This window comes from Coenobita brevimanus, chromosome 16 (assembly GCF_032717465.1).
Source record: "Coenobita brevimanus isolate Jiangsu-jjx chromosome 16, ASM3271746v2, whole genome shotgun sequence".
Classification (NCBI taxonomy): domain Eukaryota; kingdom Metazoa; phylum Arthropoda; class Malacostraca; order Decapoda; family Coenobitidae; genus Coenobita; species Coenobita brevimanus.
In genome coordinates this window covers 22,225,143-22,241,932 of record NC_136969.1, presented here as the reverse complement: position 1 = coordinate 22,241,932, position 16,790 = coordinate 22,225,143, and the positions used below count along the sequence as shown (strand labels likewise).

Genomic DNA, 16,790 nt, shown 5'->3' with positions numbered 1-16,790 from the left:
ACATACTTGACCTCTTCCTTACAACTAATCCTTCTGCTTACACTGTTAATCTTTTCTCTCCATTGGGCTCCTCCGATCACAACCTTATCACCTTAACCTGTCCTATCACTCCGGTACGGCCTGTGAACCCTCCCAAGAAATGCTGTCTGTGGCACTCTGGAGCTGCGCTGGGAAGCCCTCAGGCAGTACGTCTTTGATTTTCCCTGGAATGATTATTACTTCCATGGCTGGGAGCCATCTGAGTGTGCCTTGCGCATTACGGAGGTTATCCTCTCAGACATAGAAGCATACATTCCTTTCTCGTATCCTTTGTCTAACACAAGAAAGCCTTGCTTTAATCACACTTCTTCTAATGCTGTCCACAACAAGGAGAGGTCCTACAAAATGTACCAGAGCCAACCCACCCCTGAATCACATCATCTTTACGTTTCTGCCCGGAATCGTGCTAAGACTGTTCTACGCTCTGCTAAAAATAATTTCATCCGTACTAAATGCTCTCAACTCTCCAACTCGGATTCTTCCCGCTCCTTCTGGCACCTTGCCAAAAACTTATCTAACAACTTTACCTCATCATTCTTCCCTCCTCTTTTCTGCTCTGATGGTTCTGTAGCTATTTCTTCTACTGATAAAGCAGATCTCTTCGCTCAGACTTTCTCCTCCAATTCTACCTTAGACGATTCCGGTGTTGTTCCTCCATCCCTTCCGCCCTCTGACTTCCTCATGGTTGACATTAAAATTTCTTCAACTGATGTATTTTCTGCCATCACTGGCCTCAATACTAACAAGGCATATGGGCCTGATGGAGTCCCTCCTGTTGTTCTCAAGAACTGTGCTTCTGTGCTTACACCCTACCTAGGTAAACTCTTTCCCCTTTGTCTGTCAACTTGTACCTTTCCTTCTTGCTGGAACTTTTCTCTCATTCAGGCAGTCCCAAAGAAGGGTGACCATTCCCAGCCCTCTAACTATCGTCTTATTGCTTAAACATCCTGTATTTTTAAAGTTTTTGAGTTAATTTTTAATACAAATAATTTAAGGCATGTTTCCTATCACAACCTTCTTTCTGATCGTCAGTACGGGTTCCGTCAGGGACGCTGCACTGGGGATCTTCTCACCTACCTTTCAGAATCCTGGTCAGCTTCCTTTCGGGACTTTGGTGAAAGCTTTGCCATTGCATTTGACATCTCAAAGGCTTTCGATCGAGTCTGGCATAAATCTTTAATTTCCAAACTGTCCTCTTACGGTTTCTATCCTTCTATCTGTGCCTTCATCTCTAGCTTCCTTTCTGGTCGTTCTATAGCCGCTGTTGTAGACTGCCATCGTTCTTCTCCTAGATCTATCAATAGTGGTGTCCCTCAGGGCTCTGTCCTATCACCAACTCTCTTCCTTTTATTCATCAATGACCTTCTAAACTGTAGATCTAACCATATCCACACATACACTGATGACGCCACCCTTCATCTTTCCATTCGGTTCCCACAACGTCCTTCTTAGCAGTTATTTCAACAAACAAGGGATGAGGCTATGGCTAATGTCTGACTTGGCTCGTATCTCTGACTGAAGCAAAAATAATCTGATTGTTTTTAATGCACCTAAGACTCAGTTCTTACAACTATCAACCCGACAAAATCTTCCACAGATATACCCACTAATGTTTAATGATGTTCAGCTTACTCCTGCATCATCCTTGAACATGCTTGGAGTTTCATTTACTCGGGACTTATCATGGAAAGATCATATTACATCTCTTGTAAAATCTGCTTCCAAGAGATTAGGTGTGCTAAGCCGATTCCATTCCTTTTTTACCCCTGCACAATTGTTGACTCTATACAAGGGTTTTATCCGCCCTTGTGTGGAGCACAACTCTCATGTACTGGGAGGCTCCCAACATACAGCTCTTCTCAATAGGGTGGAGTCAGAGGCTTTTCGTCTCATTAACTCTCCTCCTCATACTGACTCCCTTCAACCTCTGTCTCTTCGCCGCACTGTTGCATCTTTATCTCTTTTCTATCGCCACTTCAATGGTTGCTGCTCCTCTGAACTGTCTACATGCATTCCTCCATCTCTACAGTGAGCGTGTACCACCCGTGTAGCAGCAAACTCTCATCCCTTTTCAGTCCAACTCTCTAATACAAGAGTTAACCGTTACTCCCAGTCCTTCATTTATGTAACAGGTCAACTCTGGAACTGTCTCCCTCTGTCTGTATTTCCTGCTTCCTATGATCTCCAGTCTTTCAAACGCAGTGTGTTCAGGCATCACTAAATGATCGGACCTTGAATTTGGCTCTTTCTTTTATTTTGTTTTTCTCTTGGAGGGAACTATTATTGCGGGGTCATGGCCTTTGGTTCCTTCTTCCTCGCAAAAAAAAAGAAAAAAAATAGGAGCATTTGTCTTCTTAGTGTAACTGGAAAAGTGTATTGTAGGATACTTATTGACAGAATTAGGGAAATAACAGTGGAATTAGTTGGAAAAGAACTGGGAGGTTTTAGGAAGGGAAGAGGTTGTGTAGATCAGATATTCATTCTTAGATGTTTAGTGGAAAAGTTTCTAGAGAAGGGAATGAAGTTGTATGCAGCCGTCATGGATTTGGAGAAAGCATATTACAGGGTGGATAGACAAGGATTGTGGAAAGTATTAACAATATATGGAGTAGATGGGAAGTTGTTGAATGCTGTGAAGAGTATGTATGACGGTGCTAAGGTTGCACTGCTTCTGGATGGTGAACCGAATGAATTTTTCTCTTTGAAGGTTGAGTTGAAACAGGGGTGTGTCATGTCTCCATGATTGTTCAATCTGTACATGGATGGAGTAATAAGAGATACAAGGTAGGGCAGTGGATGTTGGAGTGGCCCTAGTGAGAGAGGGTAGTGTTTGGGAACTCCCTGTACTGTTGTTTGCAGATGATACTATGTTAAGTAAAGACAAAGGGGAGCTGCAAGGCATGGTGGATGAGTTTAGGAGAGTGTGTAAGAAACGGCATCTAAGGGTGAATGTAGGGAAGAGTTAAGTGATGGTCTTTGAGAGACGTGAAGTCAGTAGATGTACAGTGAGGCTGGATGTTGAGGAAATGGAAAATGTGAGTACGTTTAAGTACTTGTGGAGTGTGATGAGTAAGGATGGAAGTTTGGAGGGCGAAGTGCTTGAAAGGGTACAACAAGGAAGAAAGGTTGCTGGTTCCTTGAAAGCAGTGATACGAGACAGGGAAGTGAGCATGGAAGTGAAAAAGTTACGGCATGACAGTATTGTGTTACCAGCTCTAACGTATGGAAGTGAAGCTTGGACGTTGTTGGAAGGACACAAGTCAAGAGTGAGAGCAGTGGAAATGAGTTATTTAAGAGGAGCCTGTGGAGTCACAGGGAGACACAGGCTGACAAATGAGGATATAAAGGAGCGTTGTGGTGTGGATTTGGATGTGATAGGAAGCGTTAGGAGGAACATACTGAGGTGGTTTGGCCATGTGGAGAGGATGAAGGGTGAGAGACTGACGAGGAGAGTGTATGGGAGTGAGGTGGAGAGGGGGAGAGGCCGAGGATGAGATGGAGGGATGGAGTGGAGAGGTATATGAGAAAGGGGGGGGGGTGAGTTGGGAGTAGGGCAATGAAATGGCGGGGGACAGGACGACGTGGAGGCGATTTGATTGTGGCCACCCCGTATGCGATTGAGGCGTCTTGCAATTGAGAGATAGATAGATAGATAGATCAGGATTACGACAGTTAAAATTTCGCGTCGATTACCGTAATCCTAACCACGGTTAGGATTTCACTAGCTAGAATTTAGCGGTTTTGTTTGGTCGTTCAGTTAGGTTAGAACTACAATTCAGCTTAAACCGCTAGAATTTAGTGGTTATGACTGGTTTTTCAGCTATGTTAGAAGTACGTTAGTTAGGTTAAGTTAGGTTAGCGGTGACGGTAGTAATCCTAACCACGGCCCTATATTATACCATGTGCTTTCCTTTCTGAAAACAGTAATGACAAGTGGACTGGTGTACAAATCTGTTAGATATAGCGCTTTTGGAAATAAGCGATGAAGTTGTCTGGATCACCACAGTATGAGACACAGGTAACTTGGAAATGGTAGAAGTCAACGACTGGGATGTGTGCATGTAGCAGGAGTTTGATCATAAACGTGTAACATCAGTCTCCTAAAAATCCATAAAAAAAATAGTATCAGACACACACACACACACACACACACACACACACATCGCTCGCTGCCTCAGTGGTAACGTTCTCGCTTGGCATCTGGTAGACGGGAGTTCGTGCCTTGCTCAGGTTGCGAAAAGTTTCACTGACGAAGTGGGTGGTTACTGTCCCCCTTGAGCAAGGGGAAGGGTGTGTGCGTGTGTGAAGGTCACAGCCTTGCCCTTAAATCGGACTGTATGAGCTATCAGCTCCCTTCCGGGAGGGTAAAAGCTGACGATCACGACCATCAAGTGATCCTGACCGACCCGGTGAATTACGCACACACACACACACACACACACACACACACACACACACAAAGAAAATTAACAAACATTTCTAAAAACTGCAGATGCATTTCATGAATGTTAAGGTAATAACTAGTTACATGAATATGGTATCAGTGTAAAACAAGATACGATGATATTTGTGAAAAGACGGGTGATGGTCCAGCTTCATTTTCCAGCACTTTTAACCGAGACAGATCCCTTCGCGCGCCGTAAGATGAACACCTCATCACTTTAAAACTACGGTTGGAGCGACGAAGAGGTTGCTTGTGGGAAGAGGTTGTTTAATACTACTTACCCTTATCTCTTGTTAAAACTGAATTCGTCATAAATATCTCAAGGTTTGTCTCCAGGAAACTCATTCTGTGACAACACATGATTTACCTGGTCTCTTGCACTTGACAGCACTGACGTACAACGTTATGAGATCCTTGCAACATATACTGCACATGGGTTATTTAGATTTTTTTAAATCCAAGGAAGAAGGAACCAAAGGCCAGGAGCCCGCAAACCGTTCCTTCCAAGAAAAAAGCAAACAATATAAGAGAGCCAAATTCAAGATCCGTTCATTTCGAGATGCCTCGACACACTGCGTTTGAAAGACTGGCGATCATAACTAGCAGGATATACAAACAGAGGGAGACAGTTCCAGAGCTGATTTGTTGCATAAATGAATGACTGGGAGAAACGATTAATTCTTGCATTAGAGAGTTAGACAGAAAAAGGATGAGAGTTTGTTGGTAGATCGGTGCTATGCGCCCGTCGTAGAGGTGGAGGGATGCAAGCAAACAGTTCACAGGAGCAGTGACTATTGAAGTAGCGATAGAAAAGAGACAAAGATGCACAGTGTGGCGAAGAGACAGAGGTTGAAGGGAGCCAGTAAGAGGGGGAGAGTTAATGAGATAAAAAGCCTTTGACTCCACCCAATTTTAAGAAGAGGTGTTTGTGAGGAGCCTCCCCACACATGAGAGTTGTACTCTACACAGGGGCGAATAAAACTCATGTATAAAGTCAACAACTGTGCAGGGGTATAGAAGGTACAGAGTCGGCTTAACACAACTACTTTCTTGGAAGCAGATTTTGCAGATGTAATATGATCTTTCCAAGATAAGTTCTGATTGATTTAAATCCCAAGCATGTTCAAGGATGATGCAGGATTGAGCTGGGTATTATTAAACACTAGTGGGTACTCCTGTGAAAGATTTTGACGAATTGATAAATGTAAAAACTGAGTCTTTGATGCATTAACAAAAACAAGATTATTTTTACCCCAGTCAGAGGTACGAGCCAAGTCAGACATTAGGCGTGCCATAGCCTCATCCGTTGTTTGTTGAAGTAACAAAAGAGATAGACGTTGCGGGAACAGAACGGAAAGGTGAAGGGTGGAATCATCAGCGTACGAGTGAATAGGGTTAGATGTACAGTTTAGAAGGTAACTGATGAATAAAAGGAAGAGAGTTGGTGATAGGACAGAGCCCTGAGGAACACCACTGTTGCTAGATCTAGAAGAAAAACGATGGCCACTTACAATAGCGGCTATAGAACGACCAGAAAGGAAGCTATACAGTATATAAAGGCACAGACGGAAAGATAGAAATCGTAAGAGGGCAGTTTGGAAATTAAAGAATTATGGCAGACTTGATCGAAAGCCTTTGAGATGTCAAGGGCAATGGCAAAGCTTTCGCCAAAAGCCCAAAATGAGGATGACAGGAACCTGAACGGTAAGTGAGAAGATCGCCAGTGAAGCGTCACTGATGGAACCCATACTGACGATCAGAAACAAGGTTGTGATAGGAAAGATGCTTCGAAATTTTTCTGTTAAGAATAGACTAGAAAACTTTTGAGACACCGGATGTTAAAGCAACTGGGCGATAGTTACAGGGTTGGGAATGGTCACCCTTCTTTGTGACTGCCTGAATGAGAGCAAACTTCCAGCCAGAAGGAGAGGTACAAGTTGACAGACAGAGGCGAAAGAATTTACCTAGGCAGGGTGTAAGCAAAGAAGCACAATTCTTAAGGACAAGAGGAGGGACTCCATCAGGCCCATTTGCCATGTTAGTATTGAGGCCAGTGCTGGCAGAAAATATCAGCTGAAGAAATTTTAATGTTAATACAGTGACATCTTTCTTCGTCGTTTTAGGGTATTGTTGCCATATTCAGACAGTAGTATTTTTGTAGAAGCAACCGATAGCTATATCCTTTATTAATTCTTTCAGTACGAGAGGTCTTTCCTAACTTAAGCACGATCGTCTTTGGGCTGGAACAAAATGAAAAAAAAAAATCGCCACACTTGTTTATTCTGTTGCTCTCACCCATGCAGGTAACAAGGACTCAACAAATGTAGTAGAGTGAATATCAGCGTTAAAAAAAAAAAAAAAAAAATCTTAAAAGTACAATATACTGATACTGACACACTTTTCCTGCAGAACGGTTAACCCCTTCAGTCTGATCACGTCTCTTAATTATAATCAATCAACCACCACATAATATTATTTAACCCGCGACTCTTGAAGCAACGATGGGTATTACGTTTGATAAGCGTGCGTGTGTTGGGGGGGAGGGTTGTCCGTGTGTGTGTGTGTGTGTGTGTGTGTGTATGTATGAAAAAAAGCACAGTGAAAGTTTTTTAATCATTTTTTGCCAAATTTGGCAAAACAGTGAGTAAACCTGTTGTTACTTAGAACGTAAGGTCAAAGTCTTGGTCACAGGGCAAGGTCAAATGCTGACCTAGCAAAGTCAGCTAAAGTAGTTTTTAACCAGTTTAAATAAACTTGGAGAAATTTTTGGCGGTAAGGCAAGAATGGTGTGATTCAGTTTCGAGAACAATCAAAGGTCAAGGCCACAAGGCAAGATTAGAGTTCGACTCCTGTTTGCATTAACAAAATTACCCCAATTCTGATACGATTTTAACCAAACTTGGTGAATGGGTTGAGCATGATCCAAGGAATAGTTATTTTTCTTTATAGAACAGTAGGTCAAAGGGCAATGACACGAGGCAAAGTCATCTTAAACAGTTCTTACCTGACATAGACCAAACTTAAGGAAAGGTTGACGAAAAGGGATTTATGAAATATTTTTGTTTATCAGATCAACCAGTCAGTGTTACGGGTCATGCATGAGAGAAGAGATTTACTTTGGGAGACTATCAGTGAAAGGTCAAGGTCACAAGGTAAGGTCAAATTTCAACCCGTGTGTCTGTTTATGAAGAAAATTACTTGAGCCGGTTTTGATCTTGACTGGATTAAGTCTGGTAGATGTACTTAGGATGACCCAAAATGATAACTTTTTTAGAGCAATAGGTCAAAGGTCAAGGTCATATGAAAAAGTTAACTTACACAGATTTTATCTGATGCAGACGAAACTTTGTGGGAAGGTTTAGTTTTTAACTCAGGTAAAGATATTTTGAGAACAATCATTCAAAGGGTAGGGTCACAGGGAAATGTTAAAGATCGAGGTAACTGGGCAAAGTCATCGCAAACACTTTAAATCAGATTTAAAGCAAATTTGTTGGAAAGGTTAAAGGTTAAGCAAAAATGAAATATGTAATCCGATTTTGAGAGTAATCTATCAAAGTTGGTGGTTATGGGTGTTGCACTCTTTGAATGCTCCTCCTTGTTGAACGTATAATTGACCATTCTTAGCAATGGAGTGAATATTAGCTATATGTATCCCCTCTAACACAGTGTGAAAATGGTCCATAGACTGAATAAAATCGCTTGAAGGGAACGAGAAAAAATATTAACAACGTTCTCTGTCTTGAAAGGTTAAATTCCTTGATAATCATAACCCCTGGGGTCTGGCATTATGCAGGGACATACACGGCCGAATTCTTATGGCGTAGAGGGCTTCGTATACTCTTTTTATCTTAATTTAACCCAGATTGTCATCCTTTTACAGCTTACTTCAAGTATCTAAATGGCAGAAGAAGGAAAAGCAACGACTCTATATCCTTTCCATAGCACGTCATGACTAGTATCATATTCGTAGTGATTTATTTTAACAACTCTTCTTCTTCAAGATAAAGAGATGGCAGTTTTAGGCCAGATTAGTGTAAAAATAGCATAGTAAACTTTCATAAGTTACTTATTTGGCATATTATACCTCGACATCCTCTTGTATGTTAATCCCTTCTTCCTTAACTTTGCCCCGCTCTTAACCCACTTGCGGCTTTTTTTCACAAGACTCATCGGCAGAAAAAGACAATACTCGAACTCTGCACCCTTTCCATAGAATCTTTTCGTGACTAGCATAGTATTCCAGCGTTAATCCATTGTTATAACTCAGCATCCGTGGTTGGGGCGTGACAGTTTTAGGCCATGTTAGAGTAAACCGACTATACTTATATCATTCTGGTATCGACATGCTTCACATTAATAACGTACGGTACAAGGCGATATTTAGCTGTAATAGCCGTCCAATAAATCGGTAAGGAAGAGGTAACAAAAGTACAAAAAAAAAAAAATATTTTTCCATATTTCACCTTCACATTCTCATATACATATATTTTAGTTATATCCTTCAGTTATACCTTTTCATTATCGGTATACTTTTCATTAATAACACACCAGGAAATATTCAGGAGTTATGTGCAGAGTATGCCACTAAGAAAATGGAACCACGAAATTTCTAAAGCTACTCAGAACACGACCCTTGATGTGAGGCAGGCTGGTGTTGACTTATAAGGATGGCAGGCTGTCCAGTGCATTTTGGTGCAAAATAGATATTCTGGGCTTCAAAAAATAGGAAATTGACGTGAAAAATATAGGAAAAAATAGGAAATTTATAGGATCATTATCAAGGTTTTGCAGCCAAAAAGGGCTTTATTATAGTAGCAAAATATGAGGAAAAATGCAGATATTGAAAATTTTAAATAGATGGATCAGTGAAGACAAAAAAAGCAAAAAAATGTTTTTGACAATAGGTTCATGATTTCCTCTAATAGCCACTGATTTTGATATGGTCCTGGCCTCCACCTCCCCTTACAGCCAGCCCTTAATCACCACCTCACATCTAAATGTCATCAACTGTTTTTTATTGACATTCGGTCCATCACTACTTAATGTTAGTATTTAGGATAGGTTTGCTCCATCCTGTTCTAATTGTTCCACCATGGCAGTAGCAACCTTAGCACCTTCTGTATGTCCAAACATCAGTGCTGTATAAAAACGTCTTACAATTTCATTCTGTTCTTCAGACCAAAAGCGGAAACTTAAGTCAATCTGTTTACATACCTGAGCTGTGGTGGTTTCATCATAGTGAAGAGTTACAGGGTTCTTACTTGAATTTACATCATAGATTAACTGTTTTTGAGAATAAGATCCTAATCCATCTGAAATGACATACGACACTTTGGAGCGAGACAGCTGAAAGTTTTTAGAAATTAGACAATGAAACATGGAATTAAACGTAGATCCAATACCATCACATGATCTGTAGCTCATATCTGAGCTGGCAACTTTCAAAGCCCAGATAGTTTCAGCTTTAAGAACACCTGTTGAGTCGTGTGAAATGGCCAAATTTGAGCTAGCACTTGTTCCAGGCTGTTCTGTGTCTCCTTTCATGGTTGCTGTAAGTTTGGTCTGTCCTGGGCTATGAACAACATTTCTGACCTCGATATGCCTTTTTGTTTTAACATGCTGTAATAACTGTTTTACACCAGAGTTATCAACTGATATATCTGTTTTACACAATTTGCAGTAAGCGGAATACACAGATGCAGAGCTGCTAGAACACCAGCTATGAAGTCACCATTGCTAACTTTTGGGGACCTCCAAGATGGATTATACTGTGTCTTTCCACTGGGCATGATTTTTCAAAAGCTATAGTCCTCAAAATCTACAAAAAATCTGCAAATAGCAAGCTTCATCATAGTACATAATTATTAAGATTAATGCAGGATGACCACAGATAACACTTTATCAGGATCCTTCGCTGCAAATGATACTTATTACAGCTATAGCCATTGATTATCAGCACACTGACACAGATTTCAACACAAAATGTCCAATTTGTATTGAACATCAATGCACTTAATCGGCAGCATTTTCAAAAATATAGGAATTTGGTGAAAAATATAGGAATTGGGCTTCAAATATAGGAAAATATATGGATCTCTGAAAAAATAGGAAAAAATAGGAATAATAGGAACACTTGACAGCCTGGGATGGGAAGTATAATGGGAAATACCTTGAGAGAGAGAGAGAGAGAGAGAGAGAGAGAGAGAGAGAGAGAGAGAAAATTCTTTTAGGTAGGATCAGTAGCATTACAGCCCATCCAAATCAGGCGCGTTTAAGCTAATCGTTGTTAAATACATATGAAACTTCCACCTTTCTATCTACTTAACTTTATGCTTACGCATCTGTCTACCTGGTTATCTGTCTATCTCCGTCTATCTATCTGTCTCTTCATCACTCACTTAAACAGTTAATCAGTCAGTCAGTATATCCATCTGTCTTTTAGTCTGCCTGTCTGTCTGTCTGTCTGGATATCTATTTGTCTGTCTGCTTATCTACTTTCCATCTATCTGTCAGTATATCTATTTATCTATCTTTTTATGTCTTCCTATTTATTCATCCATTTAGCTTATAAAGAGCATACAGTACAAACATTCATTCAAATATCCATATACCTGTCCCTGTATTTCTTCCTGTGTATATATTTGCCTATCTTTCTCCTGTCTCTCCATCTCTTTACCTATCCATCCAGATGCATATCAACCAAACTGTCTGTCTACCTATCCATCTTTCAGTCAATGATACATACAAACATCAACTACGCTATCATTTTTATCAATCGATCAACCAGCCTATTTGTTCATCCATCTATCCATCAATCTATCTGTGTTTCCATCTGTATGTCTAGCTATTCATTCATCCATTCATCCATCCATCTATATCAATATGTGCCAACTACCTACTATCGAAACAACTGTCTATCTTTTTTTTTTTTTTAAATAACAGAAGAGAGGAAGGAAAAACAAATGAATAAAAAAATAGTCCATACATCGGATTACTGGTGTCCTCCACTCATTAAATATCTGTAACAGTTAGACTTGAACAGCTGTGGGTTGAAATTTGGAGGGAAACAACTCTGGGGAAGCGAGTTCCAGAGAGATGCAGTTCGGGGAATGAAAGAATTCTGATAGCCAGAAGTTCTGCAATATGGCTGAGTGACATTCCAGTTATGAGAGCTACCAGATGCCCATGTAGCACGAGGGAAGGCATGGAGAGGTGGCGCAATGGACCCAACTTAGTCTGAGCATTTGCCACGAAAATACCTGTAAAATAATGCAAGGGAAACAATATTCCTTCTTTACTTGTAGGGGAGGTAGTTTACTTATAATAGCAGGGATATTAATAATTCCAACAGCTTTGTTCTGAATTTTGTCTAGTTGTTTTTAATGTAATCTCTCCACATCCACTCGACAAGGGTGAGCAATATTCAAGCTGAGAGCGCACATGCCTCATATAAATTGCTCATCATTGAAGAAGTTACGGACTCTGTACAATAATCCAGGTTTCTTTGAGGCGATTGTAGCAAGTGATCTGACATGAGAGGTCCAGCTAAGGGCATTGTTAAGTGAGACACCAAGAATTCAATACTTTTGGAGGTAGAAATATTAGTAGCATTTATCTATCTATGTATCTGTCCTTCTGTCTATCTATCTATCCATCCATCCATCCATTCATCCATCTATCTATCTATCTAGTTATCTCTTTCTAGGCTAGCATCAGAGGGTGTGCGCCTAACCCACCACCTAGCGGCTGCTACTGTATGTACCCCCAGCCGAGCAGCGCTCCTCACTGCACGGTACCCGGCACGATATGGTAACTACTCTTTCTCTCTCTCTCTCTCTCTCTCTCTCTCTCTCTCCAGCGCGATATAGTAATTTCGCCAAGTCTTCTCACCCTCTTTATAACTCTTTTCAGGGTGATTACTTTTATCCTCAATGACCAGATCATATTATTCAGCTTAATTTTCGAAATGATGTTGTTAAAGTCTGCATTAATTTCAGAGCCAGGAGACACGTTCTGTATATTGGGTTGTTTTTTTTGCTTAACCCCGATATGTTTGGCAATGAAGACCAGCCAACAACACGTGAGCATCACCATCATCATCATCATGGTCTTTATCCTTCTGCGCTAGACGATTATATTCATGTTATGGGTTGCTATCTATAAACGCATCTACTATCCATTTCAGACCCCATGAGGCATCGTTTTTCGCAATATGTTCTAAACAAACAGTTGGATCAATATGACATTTTGACACAGCTTGTTTGACACCGTCCCCTAATGTATGGCACTACAGTGCATTGCCAAGTGTATTTCATTAAGGAATTTACTCTTGGCTTTGAAGGCGAAGCTGGCAAGAGCCGAGAAGACATTCGGACGGGGGAAGGTTTTACGTGACGTAGTTGTGACGTGTATCACTCCACCACCTCTCCCTCCACTCCCGTCTTCCCCTGTCCGAATGTCTACTCGGCTCTTGCCAGCTTCGCCTTCAAAGCCAAGTGTAAACTCCTTAATGAAACACACTTGGCAATGCACTGTAGTGCCATAAATTAAGGGACGGTGTCAAACAAGCTGTGCCAAAATGTCATATTGATCCAACTGTTTGTTTAGAACATATTTGCGAAAAACGATGCCTCATAGGGTCTGAAATGGATAGTAGATCACCACCACCACCATCACCACCACCACCATCATCATCATCATCATCTTTAACCTTCTGCCCTAGACGATTATGATCATGTCATGAGTTGTTATCTGTAAAAGCACCTAGATCACCATCACCATTATCATCATCATCATCAATATCCTTCTCCGCCAGATGATTACATTCATGTGATGGGTTTTTAATTTTACACGCATCTCGTTCATCATCATCATCATCATAATTATCTTCTTCATCTTCATTATCAACCTTCTCTACTAGACGATTTTTGTAGAAAACTTAAATAATTTATCCATTTACACACAAGACAGCTTACTACTGAGAAAATAAATTTTTAGCAAACGGAGGGGAACTAACGCATTCCAGTCACACCAACAACAGACGATTTCAATCACACTGACACCAGACGATTTCATTCACACTGACGCCAGACGATTTCATTCACACTGACGCCAGACGATTTCATTCACACTGACACCAGACAGTTTCATTCACACTGACGCCAGACGATTTCATTCACACTGACACCAGACAGTTTCATTCACACTGACACCAGACGATTTCATTCACACTGACACCAGACAGTTTCATTCACACTGACGCCAGACGATTTCATTCACACTAACGCCAGACGATTTCATTCACACTAACACCAGACGATTTTAAGCATACTGACACCAGACAGTTTCATTCACACTGACACCAGACGATTTCATTCACAATATAACAAAACGCTTTCATCCACACTGACGCCAAATGATTTCATTCACACTGACACCAGCCGATTTTATTCACACTAACACCAACACCAAACGATTTCATTCACAATAACACCAGACGATTTCAATCACACTAAAATCAGACGATTTCAGTGACAGCAACACCATATAATTTTATTCACGCTAACACCAGACGATTACAATCACACAAACACAAGACGATTTCAATCACTAACACTTTACACTAACACCAAACAATTTTATGCACTAACACCAGACGATTTCAATGAAACTAACACCAGGCGATTTCAGTCAAACTAACAGCAAACGATTTCAGTCAAACTAACACCAGACGAGTTCAGTCACACTAACATCAGACGATTTCAGTCTCACTAACACCACCCGATTTCATTCACACTAACATGAGAATTTCGTTTACTTTAATGTATGAGTATTTTATTCACACTAATGTATGACTGTATGACTTTCACTCAGACAAACATATAGCTATTATATTCACTAACATATGGCTATTTTATTCGCACTAACATATGGCGGTTTTATTAACACTAACATATGGCTATTTTATTCGCACTAACGTATATGGCTATTTTATTAACGCTAACATTTGGCTATTTTATTCATACCACCCTATAGCTGTTTTATTCACGCTACCATATACTGTAGCTATTTTGTTAACACTAACATATGGTTATTTTATTCACACTAACATATGGCTATTTTATTCACACTAACATATGGCTATTATATTAACAATAACATATGGCTGTTTTGTTCACACCACCCTATAGCTATTTTATTCACGTTACCATATACTGTAGCTATTTTCTTAACACTAACATATTGTTATTTTATTCTCACTAATATTTGGCTATTTTATCCACAGTAATGGGTATTTTATTCACGCTAACATTTGGCTATTTTATTCATGCTAGTGGCTATTTTATCCACACTAATGGATATTTTATTCACTCTAACATTCGGCTATTTTATTCACACTAATGGCAGTTCTATTGACATTAATCTATGGCTGTTTTATCAACACTAACCAATAGCTATTGTATTCACACCAGTATATGTTCATTTTATTCACGTTAACATATATTAATTTACTCACACGAACATATGGCTGTTTTATTCACACCGGTGGCTATTTTATGGACACTGATATGGATATTTTATTCACATTAACATATGTCTATTTTATTCACATTAACATATGGCTGTTTTATTCACACTTACATATGGCTGCTTTATTCATACTAACATACGGCTACTTTATTAATATTAACAAAAATATGGCTACTTTATTCATAATAACATATAGTTATTTTATTCATACTAACATATGGCTACTTTAGTCATACTAACATATGGCTACTTTATTAATACTAACATATAGTTACTTTATTCATACTAATAAATGGCTACTTTATTCATACTAACATATGGCTACTTTATTCATACTATTATATGGCTACTTTATTCATACTAACATATAGTTACTTTATCCATACTAACATATGGCTACCTTATGCACACTAACACCAAATAATATAATGCATCTGAGGAAACAACAGCAGTGCAGGAGGGTTGGTAACAGACCCATTTAACTCTCTTACTTCCTTCAAAACTCTTCGGCCTTTATGTAATTATTAATTTATTTAGACGTGGGGGCATCTATCGGCGCAGTTTTGTCCGACTCTTTCTCACAAACTATTTTTGAACCCAAGGGTCTTCACTTTTTGTGAAGCCAAACAGCACCAGACCATGCTGCACCACATCACACACATCACACCACACCACACCACACTAAATCACCGTCCCACACCACACCATACAAAACAACACAACACCACATCATACAACCACACCGCACAGCACCGCAACACACACACCACACCACACATTATACCACACCACACCACACAAAATCACCCTCCCACGCTACACCACGCAAAATTACCATCCAACGCCTCACCACACACACCACACCAAACAACACTACACCAAACAACATCACACAAAATCACCCTCCCACACCACACCACAGCACACCACACACACCACACGGTCATTAATTAAAGAATCCTGAAGCTCTGTTATTTAGTTCGATAAATTTTCCCCACAAACACCAGACGTTTTTAGTCACCCACGCTTATCTACCCGAAACTAACTAATCTTCAATAATTCGATGACGTGTTTTTGCTATGTTCTTTACATCTCCATTTTATTTTAACCAGATTAGGAGAGTCATTTCGAACTCATGAACCTCTTCATATCGACAAAGGTCTCCTATGCTGAATGCAATCGTCTGACGGTAGCATGCGTGAACTCCAAATATATTTCATCTTTAAACGGTTAATCCTTGTGCCGGCAGGTTTGGTGGAGGACGCGAAGGTACAATATCCAGTGTTGGCGTTCACGACCAGTGGACCAGGCCTACCCCAGGATGAGGTCACTATAGCAGAGGTGCTACAGGCGGCTAATTACACCACGGCGATTGTGGGTCAGTTATCACAATTGTTTCCGTTGGTTAGGCTAAGGCCGTATCCACACCAAATGCCTGTTGGTGTGGACGGGAGTTCTGAATCACTGTAACCTACAGAAGTTCCAGCCCGCATCCAGTGGAGACAGTTCTGCAAGTTAGATATGTAAAACTCCCGCCTGCACCGGCACGAATTGTATGTGGACGAGGCCCAAGTCAGTCCTCGTATTCGTTTGCTTAGCAGTGGTTAGGTTAAGTTAGGACTTTTTATAGCACTCGAGTGTCAGGTTAAGTCAGGTTAGGTAAGGTCAGGCAATGTTAGATTAAGTCAGGCTTTGTCTTTTACAATGGCGGTATGTCAGGTAAGGTGAGACTAATTCTGGTGGAAGATGCCAGAGAGAAGTCAGTACTGTTTTTCAC

The 16,790-nt window shown here is 40.3% G+C and overlaps 1 protein-coding gene across 1 annotated transcript in view; it reads left to right on the top strand.

Moving 5' to 3' along the window:
* The window catches only part of LOC145390993 (arylsulfatase H-like), a 145,448-nt gene that overhangs the window by 1,738 nt on the left and 126,920 nt on the right, over positions 1-16,790 (top strand). Inside the window, exons 2-3 of the mRNA XM_080265725.1 lie at positions 12,175-12,292; positions 16,263-16,391. Of these exons, the coding sequence (XP_080121851.1) occupies positions 12,175-12,292; positions 16,263-16,391 (247 nt within the window). The remainder of the gene's footprint in view (positions 1-12,174; positions 12,293-16,262; positions 16,392-16,790) is intronic.